Below are 24,817 nucleotides of genomic sequence, written 5' to 3' on the forward strand. Positions count from 1 at the left end.
GGTGGCTACAGTCATGTGCACTGGAGTTGTGCTTAGAAGTCTGGTTTTGTACTCTACCCCCCCCCCATATAGTAAAATTTATTCCACAGCTAAACTGGCAGGAGAGACACCATTCTGTGGTTTGCCTCAGGTGCCAAAATGTGCTGGGCCAGCTCATCCATGAGGCAAGATGAGGCAATTGCCTCAGGTTGCAGAGCCTACTTGTAGGGAGGAAATGGAGGAGGCTACCCACTTAGGTCAACTAGAGTCTGCTCCTGCCAAGCATAATTCCAAGCATGCCTCACCTCCCACAATGATGGCCTTTTATTCACACCTCAACCGTTGTGTAAGGTTGTTTTGATTCTCCCCCTTGTTCCTGATACTGATCTCTATTCCCCTCTTATTCCTAATGTAAATCTTTATTCTCCTCTTGCTCCCAGTGTATATATTTATCCTTGCCTGCCCCTGTTCCTGATGCAGATCTTCACTCACTCCTTCTTCCCTGGTGTGGAAGCACCATTTTGTGGTTCACCTCAAGTGCCAAAATGTATTGAGGCAGCCCTATCAGGCTCCTATGTCATCTTAGAACGAAACCACCAAGTAGCACTAAGACTGACCCAGAGTCAGCAATCTGACACTTCCTTCTTCAGAATGTAAATCAGTTAGGGCTGACATCTCCAACCTGGTGCCCTCCAGATGTTTTGGACCAACAGAGCTGGCTGCGGTGATCGGAGTTGTCATCTGGAGGGCACCAGGTTGCAGAAAGCTGTGCAAGTGTATTGCTTTCAGGGCTGCAACAAAGCAGTCTAATGGTTAAGGTATCCTTTATCTTCCAATTTACAGGAAGAGGAACTTGGCTAAATATTCAGACAGCCCCAATGAATGTGAAAGAAAGGTCAGGTGCCAACCAGGCCAAAACAAACCTCTGATTACCCATAACTTTCCTGTATAGAACTATTAAATCACCAGGTTTTGTCTTTAATGCTCTTTCCACCTTTGCTATTAGTTGATCAGATACAATATCTGCCTGAAGGAGAAAGATATTAAAATAGGCACCACTATAGGTGCTTCCACATGGCAGCTTGTTGTGCTCATGCATGCAGGCTTTTTTTGGGGGGGGGGCAGAGTCCACATGATGGGACTCAAAAAGCAACCCTTGGAATTTAATTCAGATTTCAATTTCCATGAGGTTTTTATTTTTGTTTATTTTTGTTTATTTTTGTTTTATTTTTGTTTTACTTGCTAGATTTGCTGTGGAAATGGTAAATCCCGATTGAAATGTGAAGCAGTATGGGATGGCATCTTGATGACGGTATTGTATAGATCCCATGCAAAATGTGAGCAGAAGCATTTCCACAATCAACTGCTGCATGGAAGCATCCTATGAGCCCCAAGGATATAATCTGGAGGAGTGGGAGTCATGACTGTGCCACACTGAAAGGAACAAAACATGACTTTGTGGTAAGTAGCTGAAGACCCTTGGTCACTTCAATGCTTTCCTTCCCTCTTTGGAAATGCCCTTAAATCCCTAGTCACTTTATCATTTCCCAGTGCAGCAGGTCCTAATCTTAGCTACATCTGCTTCCGAAAGGCTACCCAGCTGAGAGGCCTTTTCCATTATCAAGTTTTCATAAAAATCAGTAGCAAAATGTACAGGCTCAGGTTCACAAATGTATTTTTTTTTTCCTTCGAGGAGACTTGGGGTGGGGGGTAAGATTTGAAATAAGGCCTTTTGATAAAGTACATTGCCATTAAGCAGCCAGCACTTATTACTGTCCCCAGAATGCACTTACCCCCCTATATCTAGTCCCCAACTTGACGAGATCATAAAGAGTTCCACTTCCATATTTGTATGATATATGACGTCAACATACAAATTCGTAATTGCATTAGAAATTGTTTTTTAAAAAAACAAAACAACCCTTCAAACAATAATTTCTTTTAATCGTTTAGAAAACACCAAAGCTTGGAGCAGAGAGCTCTTCTAACAGGAGAAGCGTAGAAATGGCTACGAAACAGCTCAAAACAAAATACCAAAACAGTGTATATGAAATGCATTGGTTCCCATTTTCTCCCCATCACTTTTTTTTTTTTTTTTAGAATCTATCCCAAGTCGTATTATAAAATATAGAAAACTGAGTTACAAATATGAACAATACAACTTTGCTTTTGAAATAACCTTCAGCTACAGGTTTTGCTTGAAAGAAAACAGGCGACGGTTTAACTGTTGCTCTTCATTTCACTGACTAATGTACACACTTGAGTTTCCAGTAAATTTACCTAGAGTGATTTTGTTTGATGTCTAAAACCCTCCAATCAAACAAAACAGAATGAGGTTTAAGTATTTCATCAATACTTTCCAGAGGGCACTGTAATTTCCCAGGTTCCATTTTAAAGTCCTCCTGGCCTCCCTACTAGAGGGCAAAAATTCATGAAATGAGGTAAGTTATTTTGGCACACACATGTTTAGTCATGCCCATAAAACTTTTGGTACATTACAGTAAAAGTGAACATCATTTTTATAGTGGTTGCTTTTGAAGGGGGTAGCTAATCGTATCAGTGGAATGTTTACAGTAAATCAGAAGGCAAAAGAAAAATCAAGAAAGAAAGAAAATAGCTCCAGTAAACACTCACAACCCATTGTTGATAAAGAGTTGTAAAAATATGTACAGTACATCAATTCTTCAGAGTTTGGCACAATTTGTGTGGTTGTTGTCAGTAATAGTGCATCAACAACTGTACAACAGTATGACTTCTGAAACACAGGGAATACTATGTTAGATTTGCTGTTAAAGATGAAAAGTCCCACAATTTCAAAGTTTTGATTTCAGCACTTAAACACTTGAACATATTACAAGGCATTGTTATATATATATATATCTTTCTTGAGCAAGGAAGTGGTGGGGGGACAAAAAAGAAAAAAGGGAGGAACCCAAGCAAACATCAAATGTCTTTCTAGAAAAAGGTGTCTCTTCTCCAAATACAGGTTTTAAAAAAATGCTCTCTGCTTTAAGAAGAATGTAGTCTGTTTCCCTGCAGAAAAACCAAACGTTTTATGCCATCTTAGTTAGGTCAGGTGGTGTCATGTATGCTCTAACTTGGATAGATGAAGCTTTATGGTGCCAGTTAGGATATAAACAGCAGGAGGCTAGAATGCATACCCAGAAGCCACATGGTGCACAACTAGGAATGAGTTGTCATTTTGCAAACTAAATGCTGTGTTTGTTTGGCTCTTTTAGGGGGAAGGGGGATGCACCACCTCTCTTTTCTCTTTATTTTTCAAACTGAAAAGTTAAAAAAGTCTTTTCCTTTTTTGAAAGCGTAAGAAAAAGGGAGAGCACAAAACAAGCCCTTAAAAATAAAACAAATGAATACAAACTGAAGAAGCCAAACAGCAAGAAAAAAGGAGTAGCCTTGTTAATTTGTTTTTAACCCCAGCCAAGCCAGAGGAAAAAAAGTTTGGTCATTCTTTTAGGTAGCTTGCAAGAAATAAGTATTTTCATGCACTTTTGAGAACATAAAGGAGAACAACCACCAAAAAATATTAGCAGGTAGTAGGGGGAGGGGGCATTCCAGCGAGTTTGGTGCAGCATTACCTCAGTTTCTCAAATGAAGCCGTCGCAGATGGGTCCTTACGGACCTGCTCACGCTCCGCTTGCTTTGCTTTACAGTTGTCATCTCTCAGTGACTTAGAAGTGGATTTATGCCGATACAGCTTTTTATGGGTGGGCTCGTTTTTGGCTAAAGTGCTCAGGTTACTATAGCTTTTATCAAAAAAGGGAGAGTGAACGTCTGGGGAGTACCCAGCTGAACAGTTGGGACGTCCAGGATCACAGGAGGCAGCTCGGCCGCTGGCTTTGTTCAAACCCTTGTTCCCTGGCTTGTGACTCTTTGCTGTTGCAGAAGAACCACCATTCACCTTTTTCTTGGACTCTTGTGATGTGCCAGCCAGGATCTTAAGAGTTTTCAATTTCAGGCTGTTTGATTCAGGGGGCTGGAATACATCAGAGGCATTGTTATGAGAAACGGGCCCCCACAGTGGCTCAATGGAGACCTTCATGAATCTCTGAACATCTGCCATTCCAGATGCTATGTTTGACAAAATGTTGGATGGCTCCTCAAATTCCCTTTGATCGTCATTGAGGAGGCTGTTAGCATTACCTAGGCTCACTTCAGACCAGCCTCCGCTGTTATCCTTCCCCAGGGCCCATTCCCCAGGGAGCCCGTTAGGCTTCCCTATCTGGATGGAGGTTGGGCCACCACGGTGGATGGATTCCACCAACGCTTTTGTCGCTGATGCTGAGTTGTTCAGTGGAGCTGCTGCTCTCCCACCAACGCACAAAGTCTTTTCGTCATGAGCTCCAGCCACATTCTTCCCTTTCCTTGTTGATTTGGGAGGCTGTCTAGAATTTCTGCTTTGCCCCTTCTCTGTCCCTTTGCTGGCTTTGGGTGCTTTCTTCCGTACGGTTTTCTGTGGAGGGTTTGGGGTTGCACCCATATTTTTATTGGATGAACCTTTCCTCTTCGGCTTTGACACTTTAACGTTGCTGTTAATTTGGCCAGATGGCTCATCAAATGTTGACAGGCATGGGCCCTTTTCAAGAAGGCCAACAGAATCTTCGTCATTAAACATATGGAACTGGAATTGGTGATTATTTAAAGTAAATCCATTATCAGCCTGATCTTGGTGCGTCTGGAGGACCCCACATCCCCACTTGACTTTCTCAGGGTTATTCAGCACAGCCTGGGAGCTCTCCGGAAAACATTTCATTGTTCCCAGTGGTTTGACTTCCGACCCAGTTATCTGCGGAGAAAGGTTAGGGGTATCTGGGGGAGACATTTCTGAAAGAGATGATTGGCGGAACTTGTCAGGAGTGAAGTTGGAGATATCCAAAAGGTCCGTAGATTCTTTCAAAGGTGTTATTTCATCTATGCTTTGCTGAATCACTAGTTTGGGGCTGCAGTGGGCCAAGAAATCATCTGCAATGTCATCTTCACCATCCTTTTCACAGGACTTTAAACTTAGGGAACTGAAGTTGCTGGAACTAACCGACAAAGAGCCCACTGAATCAAAGTTAATCAGCCTCCCGTCATCTGTGCTTAGCGCACTTTGCTGGAACTGAAAATGCCCCTCTCTATTATTGAAATGACACGACTGGAAAGATTCCTCTGACTGCGACTGCTGGCTATCTGACATGTACTTTTTTTGGTATGGCAGTTTGCTACTATTCAGGTTTACTTGACTGTATCCAGAGGCTGGAGGGCCATCTGCACCTGCACAGCTCCCAAACTCTGCAGCCGACTGTGCAGGAGCCTCCTGCAAATCACTCAGAAATTCCTGGCTGCTGCCACCGGATGCTTTGCTTGCTGGCCAGAGGCCTCCAAAGCTGCTGGGCTCCATCTCCAAGTGGCTTGGTGACTGCTGCAGCTCTGACTCTGGCGGGGACAGGACGCAGCTCTGGGCGGGTTGCAGAGTGCAGAACGGCTTCTCTGCTTGAACAAGGCCAGGGAGGGGCTCCTCCTGCTGCTGCTTTGACTGCTGATGACTGAAGTAAGAGATCCCAGTGTTGCTTGACAAATCAGAGGCATCTAACAGTGTCTGCAGATACCCTCCAGGGATGAGGGGCACACTGCCAGCAAGATTAGCAGACGTAAGGGCCTTGTCTGAAGAGCAGGCGGTAGCTAGGAAAGCCGGAGGATTTTTAGCAACCTTATCCTCCTTGTGCTCGGTAAGGCGAGAGCCATCTGCAGGGCAAGAACCACTTTCATCCATTGCAAGAGGCTCCTGGTTCTCCAAGGCTGGGGAGGCCTCTGCCAGGCTGGCCTTAATCTGCTTGCACTTCAGCCTGGCTTCGCTTTTGAACTTGATCCTGCGCAACACTTTCCTCTCGGGCCCTTTGAATTCCTTTGGTGAGGCAAGGCTCGCGATGTCATTCAGCTGCAAGCCATTTGCACAGCTGGGTGTTGCAACAGCCAGGGTCTGCATCCCTCTCGAGCCTGCATCGCTATCTCCAATTCTGCGGCAAACCTGCCTTGGGTCTGAAGAACAAGAGCTGGGCTTGGCCATGGGTTGCTCAATGGCTTTGATTCTCTGAATCCTGTGCCTATTGGCCAATTTGCCTTTTCGCTTCCGTGGGTGAGGCAAGGAGGAGACCTCAGAGCCATTGAGATATAAACCTTGTTTGCTCTGAAGTTCTGATTTCAGTCGGTTCTGCCACTTCTCTTGCCAAAAGCTCTTCAGGGGGGCCATCTTGGCATATTTTTTCAAACGTTCTTCATTCAGGGTCACTGTCATTTCGCTGGGATCCACTTTGGAAAGCTTGACAAGCATTTGTTTCTGCCCTTTAAAACGGTTGGTAATGATGTATTTTATGATGACTGGGGGCTCTTTGCGAGAAACTTTTCTCCTTTTCTTTGGGCACCATTCATCATCATCCTCCTCCTTTGGTCCATCTGGGTGCCCCTCCTTCTTATCCACAATCTTCTCGCTCTCAATGGAATCCACATCATATAGGTAATCATCGCTGTATCTCACTTTCCTCTTTGCTCGCAGGCCATAGTTCTGTTGTATGAAGGAACTGGAGTGGTCTCTGGGCAGGTACTTATTGCAGTCCCTAAGATTTTGGAGAACATCAAAAGAAGATTCAGTACAGGTGCTGTCATCACTGGAGTCCCCGGGATCCTCTGTGGAATTAACAAGTTCCAAGAAGTGGTTTCTTTTGGGAGAAATGTACTGTACCACTTCTGTACTGGTGCAAGATTTGTTTAAGGCAACTTTCTCACTCTCCTCGTCATCATCCTCCCTTCCTCCATCTGTCTCCTCTTCCCCCCAAATGATGCTCTCCTCAGATTTGAACTGGGAAGTATCAGTAGCCCCTCGAGGCCCCCTCTTCAAGGCCATTCGGCCTTCCTTCTTAGGGCATCCACTGAGCACGTTTGGGAAGAAATTAAGCTGGGCATCGTCCTGCAGAGAACCTGCCTTCTCCTTCACACTGTCTTGGAAGGACTCATACCGAATTTTTAAGGAGCAGACATCACTTCCCAAGTTTGAGTCATCATCAAACATGTAATTATCCACATCTTCCTCAGAAAACAGGTTCACAGAAAGCTCATTTTTGGAGCAAAGGTCAAGCAGCTCGATTTTGCTTTCACTGATGAAAGATTCAAAATAACCCCACTCCTGGCTGGGATTTGTTAGTAAAGGTTCCTCCCCATTGCACTTGTCTAAGAGTAATCCCTCATAGTAATTTTTCTGAGTGGGGTCCTCTGAATCGCTGTCAGATTTCTCTGCATCTCTCTTGTCTGCTGCCCTTGATTTATGCGCAGGGAAGCTTAAGAGTTGGTCTGAAAGCAGTTGATCCCCATATCTCATGGTTTCCCCTGTGCTCATGCAATGAATCCCTATATCAGAGACTGAACAGGTGTCATAATCCCTATTTATATCACCCACTTTCAGGCTTATTCCTGGCTCTGAATCAATGCCATCCTTTGATTCGATAAAGTAGCCCAGGCAGGTCCGGCTCGGCTGCATCAAGCAGTCACCGGTGAGGGCTGAGATGCTCCCAGGTTCCATAATGTTGAATGGAGCCTTCTCACAGTCTCCGGGCAGGGACCAGGTACTCATGCCCTTGGAGACGCATGATGTGAGTGAAATGGCGTGTACAGAGGAGGAGTCATCAGAAATGTGGTCAGTTACATCAGCCAGCCTCAGGGGAGAGGGAGGGTTCAGCCAACAGGACTTCTTTGAAGCCGGGGCCTGCTGGGTGCGGCTGCCCCCTTGGCTTTCTTTCAGAGCACCTGGGAATGACAGCGGTGGAGATGGAACTGCGGCCTCTGCATCCTGCGAAGCCTTCTCTTCCCCATCCAGGTCTTGTGACTCTGAAAGAATGAGAGGGAAAAGGAGGGGTGGAGAGAAAAGGGAGCAGGAAAAATAAGACCCTCGGAATTTTCAATCTGAATCTTCATCCCTCCATGGAGGGTGGAGCAAATGGTTCCTACGAACCAAATGATGTGAAAAATAGCATTATTATTATTATTGCTGTCAGTATACCGATGTTTATTCACTTAATTTATTTGATGTTACATTTAAAACACACACGCATATACACTCTCATTCACAAATTAAAAACAACCCTTAAACTAGCATATCGTGGCCATGTACCAATGAAGAACAGCACAGCTAATCCCTGTTTGGTGTTTAAATTTAAAACATGCTCTAAATTAATATTCTCACATCAAGCTGGCCACAGACTAGGTCACTGTACAGAGAAATTTTAATAACAACAACCCAGCTATTAGTTTGAAATTTAATTTCCATGTAGACAGACTCATGAACAATATTAATTATTTAACCTTCCTCTATAATGCTTGTTGATCATGCTCTGCAGCAAAATTTCACTGTGGAGGAGGCTTTTTAATATATATATAACACCACTTTCAAACTCTCTTTTTTAACTCACTAAGCTTTGATGCATAATATGCAGCTCAGATCATTTCAAAGCAGACAGCTCCATACACAAACACATTGGGGGAAAAACCCCTTTTCCATCCCATTCTCCAGGGCTCTGGTGCTTTGGCCTATGTTTACCTGATGGTCAGGCTAATTACTAACCAATTGTCAAATGAAATGGAATGGAATGGAGTGAAAAAAGTCATAAATAAAATATTATGCATGTGAATTCTGGTGATTCCTGTGAGCATCATTGTAAAAAAAAAATATTCAGAGCAAAGAGTACAATGTACTCTTCACAAAAGCTTTTTCACAAGCTGCCTGTTAACCCCAACCACTCTGCTTTTAAATCCTGCCAATTATGAAAATTAAAAATCGAAACATAAGAAAGAAGCCCAAACTTCCAAGCTTCCTAGAGAGTCTGGCGTAGCAAAGTGACCGAGAGACATAGCTACAAATGAAAAGGGCACTGGTTCAAATCTCACCCCTGACATGAACTCATGAGGGATCCTTAGAAAAACCTCCATATGGTGATACTGATAATAATATTCACCCACCTTACAGGGTTATTGTAAGGAATGCAACTGATAATAAATGACTCGTGGATAATGTGTGCACTCAAAAGCATTGCATGAACGTGAAATATTTAATCTTATTAAGAAAATGTTACAAGGAAAGCAGGCTGACATTCAGGGACAGATCTTGGAGTAAATCAGTTTCCATTAGGAGTTGGCAGTGGGTCCCTTGCTACAAATAGATTTCCTTACCATCCTCTTTCACCCCATTAATTGGGATTGGTTCTGGGTCTTCTGAGGCACGCTTATTATCTTCTTGGTCACCCATCAATTCAGTCATGAGTTCATGAATCCATTCTGAATTGAAGTCGGCCAGCCTACACATGTACAAAAAGAAAATTACAGGACATTAGAACCCCCAAACCAATTTGCAGCCCTGTGAGTGGAAAAAAAGCTCAGTTAAGAAGACTGAAATGTGGAAGCACAATAACTGGCCTATCTTGATGTCTACTGTATTTTTCAATCAGGTCAGAAGCAAACAATGTCTACCACAACCGCACAACACTTCTACAGCCCCAATTGTGTGCAAAGCACTGCCCAGAACCCAGAGGCATATGGGTCACATCCAGGGCAATTATATTCTACACTGGGGATGCCTCCAGACTGGCTTTTATTGCAGGATGTATGTATGCTCATTTTCCATAGCATCCACACAATGCTGTTGGCATCAGAATTTCAGCCTGTATCCTCGCCAAACATTTAATCTGGTTTTACTCTTTCCAGAAAAAAAATATTCTAAATTAAACAAATCAGTTGCCTAAGACACATTTGTTATATCTGAACGATGCTTTTACAGTATTCAGCCTCCACCTGGAAGAATACTAGGTGGACGAGACTGAGATGATCAGCATAGACTGGGAACTGACAATGGTTTGGTTTAGATGTCACAGTGAAACCATAGTTTGGCCCTTGAGGTAGGGATAGGCCAATCTGGCAATTTTGGTTTCTCTCAGTTTCTCAATCTGAAGTTCAGCCCTCCAGATTGGTTCACAATTTTCTTTTATTAATAACCACCAGCATTTTAGAGCAAATTATTCATTATATACAATTTTTTTGTGTACAATTTCCTCTAATACACAGATTTGTTGCTTATTGTTACAGAATGTACAAATCACCAGAATTTTAGTGCAAATTATTCATTATATACAATTTTTTTGTGTACAATTTCCTCTAATACACAGATTTTTTGCAAAATGGTTTCCCCTAATATAATGCATTTTTTGTATGTTATTGTCACTTAACATATGGATTTTTATGCACACTTTAGCCTAGTATATACATTTTAGTACACATTACTTGGCTGGAGAACCACATTACAAAATTTGGAGACATCCAAATTTTGTGGGATGGCTGAGTTTAGATTTGCTTATTGTTTCAGAATGTATGAGTCAGCTAGGTTTGCCTTTAAACTGAATTGAATTTCTATTCCATCCCTACCTTGGGGCTGTTCCTTAGACCCCCCCATCCCATCTCTCTTTACAAACTCCAATTCATTTTCTCAGTTATTGGTTCAAGTTGCATATTATTTGCTTCCACTGTTATCCAAAGTTTGTCTCCAAGCCAGAATCAGAAACCATAGTTTGGACTGGGTTTACGTTCTGGTCTGGAGGGAAGCTGCAGTTTATTTTAAAAATGCTTTATTGCTTCAGTTGTAGCAAACAACAACTACTGCAAACCAGGAAGGAACTGAATCAAAGTATAGTGAAAGAAGCATCAAATGGCAACAACAGCAGGAAGGGTGGTTTTGATTTAAATCAAATCAATTTAAATCATGATTTAAATCACTAGTCAGTAAGACCTGATTTAAATCATTTTTACAGAAAGGTTCAACCTTGCTGGCATCCTCTTAATATTTACAACCAGAGGAAGGTTTCATTTTTGGAATAATAAATTTTCAGAGTAGTTTTTACAGTTATATCAAAAATTACTGATTTGGTTATACTATCAGAAATATATAGGCAGATAATTATGAAATTATTGTTTATATTTGGACAACTTTTCTCCTGTAATTTATTGGAAGAATAATCATTTCCTTAGCAACAATTTAAACAATTTATTAAACTAAAACAATAACATTATAGCATATGTATCCATGTTTGTTAACTGATGTGGTTAAATGACTTTCTTTTTTTAAAAAAACTTAGACTGAGTTTTAGCACACATGAAAAAGTTTAAACAAATCCTTATTTCCCGGTGAATAGCCTTTGGACTATAATGTAAATTAAATAGAAAACTATCTTTAGAAAGTTTTTTTTCCTCCAAAAGCATTTTATTTTAAAAATCCGATTTAAATAAAAAAAACCCTGATTTTAACAAAAAAAATTCCAACTTTTTTGATTTTTTTTAAAAAAATCATTGATTTTTATCCACCCCGACAGCAGGTGGGGTGAGGCTAAGGTGAGCCAGGGATGCAAGAAGGCATCATATTCCATTCTGCTTTGAATTTTTTTGCATGTAGTACTGTTTGCATTCTGCTAGTTAGTCTTTCACCTATGTTATTCATCTTGCTGTCAGCTTTGGCAAAATTATGTAACTTATGTAACCAAGTTACATGAATTACATTGTCACTACGTTGTTCCACCCCATTCATTTCAATGCAAAGGAAAGAATGCAAATGGAGGCGAGGGGAAGCAATCCATTATGAATTGTTTGTGGTCCCAGTCCCTTGCATTGTGCCCAGAAAGCAGTTGCACTGAATTCTACTAGCACAACTTTACAGGGTTCAAATGCTTGGCTACATGTTAATCACTTCATAGCAATTCAATAATGATAATGAAATTTCAGTTCATAGATACTATACACAAAGCATAAAAGTGTAGGTTATAGTAGCTGAGACATAGCTAGAAACCCAAAAGCAGCTGGAGGAGGAGGAGGAAGAGGAGAGGGCAGAGGATGAAGAAAGAGCTACACATCGAACTGGGTGTGGAGAGTGCAGTTGAATGGGACACAGCTATGGGCAGCCTAAGGAAGTACCATCTACCTTGGGCCTGCCCATAAAACGCAAGTCTAGCACGAGAAACTAATGTGATGTCTGCTGCTTCCAGAAACTCTTCTTATTGTGAGACTTTTGTGGGTGAGCTGAGAGTTTGTCTGGACCCTGGGTGAGAACCCAGAAGCTGAGAGGGAGGGTGTGTGCCAGATGGAAAATGAAGTGACATATATATGTATGTGTATGGCTTTGTATTAATGTAACCTTTTTATATGCTACTGTGTATTTTTGTTATATTTTGTTTAAGTTGTCATTGCTTCAGTTTTCTATACACCGCTTAGAGATATTTTAAAAGTTTTAATAATCAATCAATCAATCAATCAATCAATCAATCAATGTATGCGTGGAAAGTATGGAAGAAAGTGATCCTATTTAAAACTATTTTGTGCAATGCCCACTAAGCAGAGTAAAAAGGCAATCGTGTCATGAACAAGCAATTCCTCACTAACCACCAGGGAGTGCCAAAGACCTCTTGGAAAAACAACAACTGTCTTATGCAGCCATCTAAAGACACGGAGCGAGGCTGCGTTAAGGAGCTTCTTCTGAGTGAGAGGTCCATAGTCTTGGTGTCACTACAGAGGAGAGCTTGTCTTGGATACAGAAGTCCCCCAGAACTAATGTCCTAGGATTCTCCAAAACCATGGCAAAGACCTCCTTTGCCAGCTCAGTCAGGAAGGTGGTTGGGCCACAGGGTAGATAGTCCACCAACGAGATCCCTGTCCTGTCTCTGCCTCCCAGCACCGAGTACAAACCACCAAATCCATCGCCCAAATGGACTGGCCTCCTGGTGAGGAGGATGGAGTTTTTATGAGTTACTGCCATGCCCTCTCCTCATCCCTATGCCCTCAGACTTGTGCTCCATGGGATACCCAGTTGGGAAGGCTGGGTATGAACACACACACACACACACACACACACACACACACACGTGCCCAAGTCTCTGCAATGCACACCAGATAAACACCTCATCCACAAGCAATTTTTGCTCAGTTTTGATGCAGCATGTTGACAACATCTTAAACCAAATATATCCTCCATTCCCTTTCAGGCATACCGTAAATAATACATCATGCAATTACCACAGAGTGGGGTGGTGCTGGTATCCCAGTTCCCAGATTAGTGTAGACTTCTGAACTAACAAAGCCAGTTGCTTGCATGCAGACCCCCAATATGATTAGGGGCCTCAATCTCACAGAAGTCTAGCCTGGATGCCAAGGCTGGATCTATGCTTTGGGGCCCTTGGAATTGTACCCTCTGTGTGCATCTTCATGTATCCATATCCCCTGCTCCTGTGGGTGGGATTCCCTGAGAGTCAGGGACTCTTCTGATTGGCACCAGGTAGCTGCCCCTGTAATCTGTGCTGGATTTTCACCCGTTTTCAATTTCCCACAATGTTCTGGAGCAAAAACTACATTGAGGCTCTGATGCATTCTGGAAAATTTAAGATGGTGGCTCTTCATATCCCACCACTTGGTCATGCACCCCCAGGGACAGGTGGGGCCCTGTCAAGTCCCGGAACCCTGGCAGCTAGCCAGGGAATCCAAATGCTAGCACCAGCTGTGCTGGACACAACCAAAGCTGTGTGATGGTGCTCAGATCTGACTTCTCTAGGAAGGTTCACAGTGGACGCACCAACTGCAATTGAATACACACAGTCCTGCCCACAGTCACAACCTGCCTCTCTAGAAACTGGGCTGGGTCCAGACACATTGCCACATTGTGAACCTGGTATTTCAGAGTGAGTGCATCATCAGCCCAAACAAGGTGAATTTCCAGATGGGCTTTTCCAATGGCCAGAATCACCTCTGTTTTGTCTGCCAACATCCAACCCATCACTGCTTCCAAACCATAGTAATTTCCTAGAATCTGTGATGCAGCAGATTAGCTTGGCATAGGTGGGTTCCATACTCTTATCCCATACTGGGCAGGTAATATTGAGTGTAAATGGGGACTAGATGTGCAGTTTTCCAGCCTGAACCAACAGCCAGAACTCTATGCATACTAGCCCTTGCAAACAAACAAACAAAAAGCTAGACTCCTGCAGGCCAGCTGCTCAGGAGGCAAATAGCTGAATGTTTGAATTACAGCCTTTTGCTATATGCAGGCAGTCTTGGCTGCATCTTTGTATGCAAGCACTTTGTTGGATCAGAGCCACTACCTCCCTTCCATTATTTCCTTGCATGCACAGCCAACCTGCCAAATTTGGCTTGGAGGGCTGATTTAAAAAGAAATAAAATAATTCCCACTCAGCTGTGTGCACAAATTTGCACATTAGCAATTCACCCAATTAGCTGAAGGTGTCATCATTAGACATAAAGATGTATCGTTTAATTGCCTATTTAAAATAAATCAAGTTCAGTCATACTTTAAACTCTTATTTGTAAGGTGCAAAGTTCTGTGCTTGGAAGAGTCACTTGTAAGGCATATTCGGCTTTCTTTTTAAACCTGTATCCTGGTAACAATGTTAATGACAAAAGTATTTAAGGAGACCAAAGGCAAAAAGAAAAGAAGACACTATCTGGACATCTTTCCTAACTCCCAGGGAAAGCCATGTTTGCTTAAATCTTGGATAATCACTGACGGGAGATGTCACACTGCGGCTGAAGCATTTTTCTGAGGGCTGAATTATTCATCCATGAAATTCAGCTGTATAAGCTAAGAGCTCCCATTTATCTCTGGCTTCAGAAGTGTCTGACTACATTGTATGGCTCTTGGTCCACCTCCATCCTCTCCAGGAATATTAGTGAATGCTAGTACTGAATCCAAGAGAAATCAGAAACAAGTCATTATATCATAATGAAGGTAACTGCAAAACGCACAGCTGGGCAATAACATTAATGGGACCAACTAAAATGTCCCAAATAATTGACTTGCCAGGGAGTCCTCTGGACAATTTACTCCTTGGAAGGAAAAGGTAAGCTGACTGTGGCAAAATGCTTCCAAAATCAGCCCCACTACCTTGCAAAATGTTGTCTTTGTCTTCAACCTTGTTATCAAACACACATACCTGTTTTCCTCTGAAAAGAATGGAGTGAATGTCTCAAACGAAGGTGCCCGTCTGACTATCCTGCCTAGCTTCACTCGGTCAGAAAGCTCCAACACCTCTGCCTCCAATGAATTAAGAAAGGTGTGTAGAGCCTTTTTCTGGATCAAAACTCTGCTGTGCTTAACCTTGTTATCTTCCATAAGCCGGAGGTAAAGGGCTGTGTGTGCTGTCAACACAGAGCTGGGGAGAAGGCTATCAGCTTTCTCAGATGCATCCTTGGCCAGCACAGCATCTGCACTTTTGTGTTGGTGGTGAGTGAGAGGCTAGCAAGCAGCCTCAGAGTCCCCTTCTAATTATACCACCAGTAGGTTGCAAGAGGCTTCAGGAATATTGACAGCTAACACCAATATATCATTGGCCTTGAAACCACTCTCTCTCCTTGTTGTATTTGCATGCTAAAGACTTAAATCTATTCAAATAATAGATTTTAGGCAGAGGCAGATTTAGGGGAGTACAACCAATTCGCCTGCACTGGGGCCCAAGCCAAAAGGGTATTCCAGGGGGTACCACAACAACGATAAGCTACGGAAGGCAAGAGGGGGCACCAAATTTTTGTGTCACTGAAATTTTAAGGCCCAATGCCCACCACTGTTTTAGGGGGGTTGTGAATTTCTTTTCCTATCTAAATAAGGATGAAAGCAGCGGCATCTCACCACTCTTTTTACCTAGAAAAGATTCTGGCGTGGGTAAGGGGAACACCTATGTACAAAGGCATTAATCACATTGTGCTGGAGGTACTCGCTTTTGCATATTGAGCGGCTCAGCTCTAATTGTTTCATTAGAACGATTCTGGTTCTGCCCAAGGCTCCAGCAAACACAGAAGGGAGGCGGGTAGAAAACAACAGAGGAAACCCTAATGGGCAATACTACAGCAAAGATAATAAATTGATCAACGCTCCACATCTGACATTAGTTAATTCATCACAGTTTTGCTCACTTAAGGGCAACTACAGAACCAATTTCTCAGTAAAAATTAGCACAAAACACAAAGCAATAGAAATTTGTGCAACGCTGTTTTCACAGTATAATGATAATAAAAGTGAAAGCTTCAGTTATTTAGAATTTCTGATAATCTTTGTTTGGTTTTAGGCAGAACTGGAGCCATAGAAAAGCCTGGTTCACTCATAATGCAAAGCCAAACTGTGGCTTAGCAAGTAAGCTTTGTAGGCACACAAAGAAAAATATTTCTTTTATGCCTCCACTGGTTCTGCTGCCAACATCTTACCCAGAGCTAAGCCATAGTTTGGCTTACTGTTACATGGGAACCCAAGGTCATGGTTTATCTAACTCCCAAACAAGTTTCTGGCTGAAACCAAGGTGTGTTCTGGATTTAGCACTCATGATTTGGAGAAGACAAACCACAAGCCTGGGTTTGGACATAACACTAAGCCAAATCATTTAACTCTGGTTAGTGTGGCAGCAGCAGAAGTGGGGGATGTTTCAGGCAGCCTTGATTTTGCCTCTGGGTTCCTACATGCTTGCTCATTCTCACAAAGCCATGCTTCTGCTTTAGTATTATATGCTAACAGGGTGAAAGAATGACACCATCAATGGCATGCATACTTGTGGTACGACAAGGTCAAAGCACATAAAGCGTTTAAAAACCATATTGTCAGGAAAGCACTGTTTAATGTCTGGATGAGATATAACGATTTGCTTGAAAACAAAACTCCAAGGTGGTTGTCACCAATGGAAGCAAAGGCTCAGAAAAAGCTCAATATGGAGGCCAAATGGCCGAAATATTGGGAAATTTTGGAACAAGAAGGAGACAGATTAAAACTGCAGAGTTTTGAAAAACTAAAAAACAAAGTGCGAGATTGGCTTCATTATTACCAAATAATGGAGGCTTACAATTTGGATAAGAAAACTGGCTTTCAGGTGGAAAAATCAAAATTGGAAATAGAACTGTTAAACCCTAAAACTAAGAATTTGTCAAAAATGTATAACTTGCTGTTGAAATGGAACACTCAGGATGAAACGGTAAAATCAGCTATGATTAAATGGGCACAAGATGTTGGACATAATATTATGATGGCTGACTGGGAACAGTTATGGACCACAGGTATGAAGTTTACGGCATGTAATGCCTTAAGAGAGAATATAATGAAAATGATCTACAGGTGGTACATGACACCAGTCAAGCGTGCAAAAATTTATCATTTGCCCAAAAATAAATGTTGGAAGTGTAAAGAGATTGAAGGTACATTCTTTCACCTTTGGTGGACATGCCCAAGGATTAAGACTTTCTGGGAGATGATTTATAATGAAATGAAAAAGGTATTTAAATATACCGTATTTTTTGCACCATAACACTCACTTTTTTCCTCCTAAAAAGTAAGGGGAAATGTCTGTGCGTGTTATGGAGGGAATGCCTACGGGTGGCATGCCTACGGATTTTCCTCCTCTAGAAACTACGTGCGTGTTATGGTCGGGTGCGTGTTATAGAGCGAAAAATACGGTACCTTTCAGAAAAAAACAGAGGCCTTTCTCCTGGGCATGGTCGGCCAATTGGTGTCAAAGAAGGATAGAACTTTCTTTATGTATGCCACAACAGCAGCAAGAATACTTATTGCAAAGTACTGGAAGAAACAATATTTACCCACCCGGGAAGAATGGCAGATGAAGGTGATGGACTATATGGAATTGGCAGAAATGACTGGCAGAATCCGAGACCAAGGAGAAGAGTTGGTGGAAGAAGATTGGAAGAAATTTAAAGTTTATTTACAGAAACATTGTAAAATTAAGGAATGTTAGAAGGATGTTGGAATGAAGTTATGTGGTTTTAGCAGAAATGATATAAAGGATTAAGTAAAAATGGATAGTTAATTGGTGAAAGAAGAGAGTGTAAAATTACAGTATGTTAAGATAAATTATTGGGATAAAAACAAAGATGGAAAGGATTTTCTGAAATATCTAATTGAACTAGAATACAAAAAAGGGAGGTGTGAGGAGGTCAAGGAAATAAACAAATGGAAAATAAGTTATGGTAAGGTTTGATTTTTTTTTTTCCCTTTTCTTTTTTCTTTTTTTTTCTTAATTGCTTGTATTTTTCTGGGGGGGGGGTTTGTGTGTTTTTTGCTTGTCTGTATTCATGGTCTTGTTTTTTCTTGCTTAATCTAGTGTTTTCTTTTGTAATTTTTAAAACTGGAATAAATATTATTTTTTTAAAAAAAAGAATGACACCATCAAGAAGGGCATAAGTTTTGCTAGTTTTCCTTAAGTGCTCTTTGACCTAAGCATGGAAGCACTGAGTCAATAAGTTACATCACTGTTTATTCATGCCCTCTGATGAGAGCAGGCTGTGCTTAGCTTTCTTGTCAGGTACCATGTCAGACCCTCCAAGTGTCCCTATTTTCTGGGATTTACAGAGGTTGTCCTGGTTTCTGATTTGATCATGGAATGTCCTGCTTTTCCTTAGGTTGTCCCTATTTTCATCAGAGAAATGGTGGAGGTTATGCCATGAAAAATAAATATTGAAATGCCAATACCCATTAAACTGAGGAACACCCAGAAAAGACTATTTAATATCTACCATTGTCTCTGTAGACAAGACGAAAGAGAGAGGGAGAGGCTGTCTTTAATATGATAGTTGCTGGGAAAGGATCCTGTGAAGAGTCAGCTATGATGGGGAAATGAACAATACGACATCCTTAATTACAGTTTCTCACCAGGTGAGGGGGCTGGGTGTTTTCTCCTTCCCTTTCTCTTTCACTGTGGCAGAATTAACTCACTCACCCAGAATCAATGTACTTCAAGGGATTTAACGAAGTCCACCTAGGACTTTGATCTCTTCAAACTGCCTTTTAGACATATATTCTTGTTCCCCTCTCCTCGGTTAAAAGGCCTGTGAGACTTACTGGAGGGCAGGGTGAGAATACTACAGTCGGTGTTCCACTTTGTATAAATACTGCACCAATAGTTGAAGCTGTGAACCAGATTTCTTTTACAGCCCACTCTCACAAATGTTTTTGGACAGGAATAGCAGGGTTTATGGGGGGGGGGGTTGTATTCCGCCTCACACATCTAGAGCAAGGTGATTGGCAAGCATTATTATTATTATTATTATTATTATTATTATTATTATTATTATTATTATTATTTGCAGTGGAAATCTAAAGATGAAAAGCCATGAAAATTGTGCAATTACAGTGAAGCTGGTAAGATTCCTGCTGCTGTTACAGACAGATGTGCATAAAAAACCCACCTTTATATGGTCTATACAGGCACATTATGCCTACTGGACAAGGTGAAATGGGGGCACATTAAGTCAGGAGAAAAGGACACAGTTGGGCAATCAACAGCTAACCTTTCCTACGGTTCTTTAAAAAAAGTTTAAATTTTATTTTTTATTATGCTTTTATTTTCTTGTAAGCTGCCCTCTGGACCTGATTTAGGGCAAAATTCAGAACCATCTCAAATAAACAAAGCAAATGTGATTACTTAAAGATTTAAGGCACAAAGCAACCAAAGCTAAGCACTCTGTTGCTTTCGGTTTATGAAACAGGTAACACACATGTTAATCACTCCCAGTGAAAGTAATGAAACATAAAAGTGCTTAGCTTTGGCTCAAACATTCCCTTTGTTAATTAACTTATTAACTAAGCCCCCTAACCCTAATTTTCCTGCTATCTAAATGTTTTAAATTTATTGTTATTCAGTAATACGTAACAGGGATGCACTAACAGATATTATGACTGGCAGCAGTTACTGCCTGGAAATTTCCCCACATTGATTGTGGCTTCGAGCCTCTTGCCAGGGGTTCATTATGTGGTCTTGGGAAAGTCTCAGTTTGTCATCTGTAAAATGGGAATGGCAACAACCTCCCTTACAGGATTGTTGCGACGGCAAAGGCAATAAGTAGTGTTTACCTTTGCAAACTGAACATCTCAATTAGTTAAACTAATTAAATAAAAATAAATTATACAAACATTATTATTAGTGTTAGCAATGTCACATATATAATATACACTCCCAGAGGGCCCATAATGTGGAATGAAACAATATACTATATACAACTCAAAGACATGTAAACATTCATATCAAGCTGAAAAGAAAACAAATCCTAATGCAGTAGTGAAGCCCATTCTCAGTGTAAAGCACATGTGTGGACAGTCACTTACCCACAATGTGTCTGAAAATGTAATAAAAGAAGCAGGATGAAGAATTGTGGAGATATTTACCTGAGTTGCTAAGCTGCAAATTCACTTCAGGTGTTTCAGTGCTTTTCAGGAGCGTGTATGCTTTTGTATTTTAAAGGACAACCTTGTTCTTTGTGGGGGTTTGTAATAAAAATTGCAAAAGGACTCTACAAAATTCACTCTAAGCCTCTGTGTTACCTTATGGCTTGACCTTCTGACATCCATCTTTTATTTGCCATGAAACAGGCTGGCAGGAAAGAAAAGCCTCCACAAGAGGTGCTACTTTCAGCCAGATATAAATGCTACCGGTTCAGAATTACTATCCAGCTCTAGCCAAAAAAAGAAGCACTTGTGAAAAAATAGGGCAGCTCACCAAAAGAGGGCATATCTCAAGAACAGACTTCAGCAGTCATCTAATGGAACTGAAGAGCCCCATCAAACAATAGATCCGGCAGTTGTAGTCTCTCCTCTCTATATGGAAGGGTTGGCCTGACATTAAAGCCCTTACCGGATGCATCCTGACTGGTGTCAAAGCTTGCTATGAGGCCAAAGTTGGTCCCTGATTCCCAGTTCTTTACTTAAGGGTAGCCAGAATAAGAAGCTGACATTTACACACCATTACATCCCTAAATAAATAAGCTTTCCACCTGAAAATTAGAAAACCATGAACTGGAGACAGTACACACCAGCATCACCTCCATTTTAAAACTTGGTTCTTGCACAGTGAGCAAGAGGCCAAGATTTAGGAATAAGAAAGATAAGGTATGCACTGCCTGAACTGGAGTAGCCCAGCACTCATTTTAATGCTCAAAGTTAGGTAAATTTGTGTTTCTTGTTCAGGCAATTCCCTTAGTTGAGTGTTCAATAAGGAACTGGGTATCAGGAACTACTTCCAGCTGCATATTTTAGCTCAGTGGTTCCCAAATCTTTTGGGGGGCATGTTCCCTTGGTTTTATTCCCAGTGCTCCCTTCCCAACCTACCCTATAAAAAGCATTCAGAATGGTGGTTTGCAAAACCAACTAAGCAAGTGCTATTTTTCTAGAGAAAGAGGTGCTGGAACTCACCATGAACACCTCCTTTGTTCTCTTATAATGGCAATGGTGCCCACCTGAGAGGTGCCATAACCGAGTTCTGGTGAGTTCCAGCTGAAAAAAGCCCTGCAACTAAGGCTGGTAATAACAGAATAACTGGGGGGAACTGAAATTGACACATTTCTTCATCCCTAGTTGTTTCCAAGGGCTTGAATATTAGATAATTTTGAAATTTGGAGGCTAAACAGAATTAAGGGTATAGCCAGTGCTGAAGAAGATAGCTTTACAGCTCTCTTGAACAGCAGAAGTAACCCCCTATAACAAATTGATGTGGTACTTATTTCCAAAGTCACAGCATTTCCCTGTGTTTTGGAGTGCCAGTGGACTTCAACAAACGGAAAACAAATAACCTCTCTGCCTTCTTCAAACCACAAGATAAAGGTAAACACAACAGAGGCCTACCGCAAGATCAACTGCAAGTTGTGCCTAATATGGGATACACTTTATAAAATGAGGGAGACTCTGCATGAAATGGCGATCCTAATCTTATGGATGAGTTTGCCACCCAGCTGCCCTCCATGAGAAACATAGTCCAAGAGACATGGAAACAACTTATGTCTGTAATGGAGGACAGCTGGGTGACTAAGTGCAAGACTGAGATGGCAAACTCTGCAAAGGAAATGGGCCTCAGGCACAAGAAGCAAGTACAATGCATCTTGAGATACAAGCTCAAAGAAGTTGAGGACATAGTCTGAAGGGCAAACCTGGAGGGTGCAGAGCTTAAAGATTTAGCCTCCTTTGTTATTGATTGGTTCAAGCTGCTGATACCTGACCTAGTTATGGAGACTAATGATTTGGAATGTATCCACAGGGTCTCCGTGTAATTATTGGTTGGTTGATATTCTTGCTATTTATTAAAGAAATATATACTGAATTCAGATGGAAAGGATCGCGATTTCTAGCCAATCAATGTCAGGAGCAAAAAATAATAATACAGTATAATCTATCGGGGGAAGGATGGAAGGAAAAAATACACCCCTAAAGGTATTTCTGCAGAATTTACTTCCTTCTACAACTCCACAAACCCAGATACTGCTCAGATTAAGAACTTTTTACAATAACTGAGGAAGATGCATCCTTTTTGGACAGTAAAATGTCCTCCATAGAAATAACTCAGGTGATAACAAGATTACATTCAAGTAAAGCTCCTGGGTCGGATGCCTCTACAAATTGTTCTATAAACAATTTAAAGATTTTGATGCCTTATTTTCTTTGATTGTTCAATGATATCTGGGAGGTGGCATCTTTACCCACAACATGGCTTGAGTCAAAAATAGTAACTATACCCAAATCATACAAGGACCCCCTGTTGGTGAAATCATACAATCCAGTATCATTGACAAATCATAAATATTAAGCTGTTTGGGTGGATAGAATTAAAAGCTATTTGCATAAATTAATTAGTTCAGATCTAGCTGGTTTAGTCCCACTTCAGAACATTGCTGACCCATTTAGAAAATTATTGAATATTGTTTTTTCACTCCAGGTAGTTAGGCTCCCCTCTTACAATACAGTGGTACCTCAGGTTACATACGCTTCAGGTTACATACGCTTCAGTTTATAGACTCCACTAACCCAGAAATATTACCTCAGGTTAAGAACTTTGCTTCAGGATGAGAACAGAAATCGTGCAGCAGCGGTGCAGCAGCAGCAGGAGGCCCCGTTAGCTAAAGTGGTACCTCAGGTTAAGAACAGTTTTAGGTTAAGAACGGACCTCCGGAACAAATTAAGTACTTAACCCGAGGTACCACTGTAATTATTTAAGGCCCCTGACTGCCTGGAGTAGAAATTTTTGTTTGAAGCTTTGGAAAGGATGCAATTTGGCCCCAAATTTATTAAAACAATTCAGCATATCTATTCTATTTCCAAAGTAACAATTCAGACTAATAATACATCAGAACTGATGGATATCCAACAGGGGACAAAACAAGTCTGTCCTCTCTCTCCCTTTCTTTTTATTTGAGCAATGGAACTGCTTATATGCATCACCTGGGTATTCATATTAACCTTCCTATGTTCTGGGTCTTTACGCAGACTATATAATGGTTACAACCTCCCACTCCTGTGGAAGGTTTTTAAAATGAGAGATGGATTGATATGCACATTTAAGGGAGTCCGTGGGTCAACTTTCCAAAATCTGAAGTAATGTGCTTTAATGTCCCTCCTTCAATCCAGAATAAGGTATCAGTATTCCTCCAAATTAAATTGTGTCATCTACATTTGAGATATTTGGGTGCATATATCACAATGAATTTTAATAAGATTTTTTAATGATAATTTTTATAAAACATGGTCTTTATTAAATAAAGATATTAAAAGATGGGAAATGGGAACCTATTTTGTACTTGATAGATTGTATTGTTCTTCCTAAAATTACCTATCTTTTTCAAACTCTCCCTGTGTGGCTCTCTCCAGAACAGCTGCAAAGGTAGCAGAAAAAAATTAATTCTTTTATTTTTGCACAAAAGAGACAAAGGGTTTGTAATAAATTGCTTTATTTTTCTATTAAAGAAAGAGGATGGGGGTTTGCCTAATTTAGAATTATGTTATTTGGCCTCTCAATTGAGACATATACTTAAATTGGTATGATAAACAATAGACCCATATAGAGGCTGAGAAAATAGAGATTGGGTTCCCTTTAGCGTATTCTAATTTTCCAAAAGAGGATCTAGAGAGAATGGTATATGGTTCAAAAACAGGCCTAACAAACAATGTTTCAATGCTGGAACAGAAAATGTACATTAATAGCTCTAGTACATTCTCAATTGCCTTCCACCCCCTTTTTTATACTAAGAACTACACATAATATTATAATAGGGGAGGGTCAGGGAACTTTAATAAATATGCAAATTTTATTTTGAGAATGCTTCTAGTATGGAGTCAGAAAGGAAACACAAATTAAGAAACATTAATGTTCCATGGTTGTCATGGAGCTAAATTTCCACCTTTTAAAATAAAAAAAACATCAGCCAAACTGCTGCCACCTATAAATTAACTGAATTTGAGAATTTAATTACCATCACCTTTAAAGGTGGTAATAAAATATACAAATTCTAAACACATAAACTTTTAAAATAAATACATTTTTACTTTTAAGATGAACCTAATGGCCAGACAGGTCTAAGACTGTCATGGAGCTACTGTAAGATCTGGACTGGAACGTAGAATCATAGAGTTGTAGAGTTGGAAGGGACCCTTGAGGGTCATCTAGTCCAACCCCTGAAATGTAGGAATCTTTTGCCCAACGTGGGGATCAAACCCACAACTCTGAGATTAAGAGCCTGATGCTCTACATACTTGAAAAATACTTACGGCAAAAAAAGTGGCTTAAACATCATTTTCATATCATTTAGGCAAGATACAAAGAAATCACTCTACAGTATATAAATGGTAAATGATCCCCAGATGAACGCCATGTTTTGATGCATCCACCTTCCCAAAACATTAACGTGGATGTTCTGATATTGGAGTGCATTGCCATTTGTGGCGGGAGTTGCGTGAAGGTTCAAAACTTTTGGTCCACTGTTTTTTTCGAGAAATTAATGCAAT

At 41.0% G+C, this 24,817-nt stretch overlaps 1 protein-coding gene across 2 annotated transcripts in view; it reads right to left on the bottom strand.

Annotated features, from left to right (window-relative positions):
- Positions 1 to 2,872: 2,872 nt before the first annotated feature.
- NEXMIF (neurite extension and migration factor) overlaps positions 2,873 to 24,817 on the bottom strand; it is a 226,448-nt gene continuing 204,503 nt past the window's right edge. For both annotated transcript variants that reach the window (XM_081846900.1, XM_081846899.1), the window contains 2 exons: positions 9,196 to 9,320; positions 2,873 to 7,857 (listed from right to left, as the gene is read on the bottom strand). In XM_081846900.1, coding sequence (XP_081703026.1) covers positions 3,572 to 7,857; positions 9,196 to 9,283 — 4,374 coding nt within the window. In that variant the 5' untranslated portion in view covers positions 9,284 to 9,320 and the 3' untranslated portion in view covers positions 2,873 to 3,571. The remainder of the gene's footprint in view (positions 7,858 to 9,195; positions 9,321 to 24,817) is intronic.

The sequence above is a fragment of the Podarcis erhardii genome, assembly GCF_964252035.2.
Source record: "Podarcis erhardii genome assembly, chromosome: Z".
Lineage (NCBI taxonomy): Eukaryota > Metazoa > Chordata > Lepidosauria > Squamata > Lacertidae > Podarcis > Podarcis erhardii.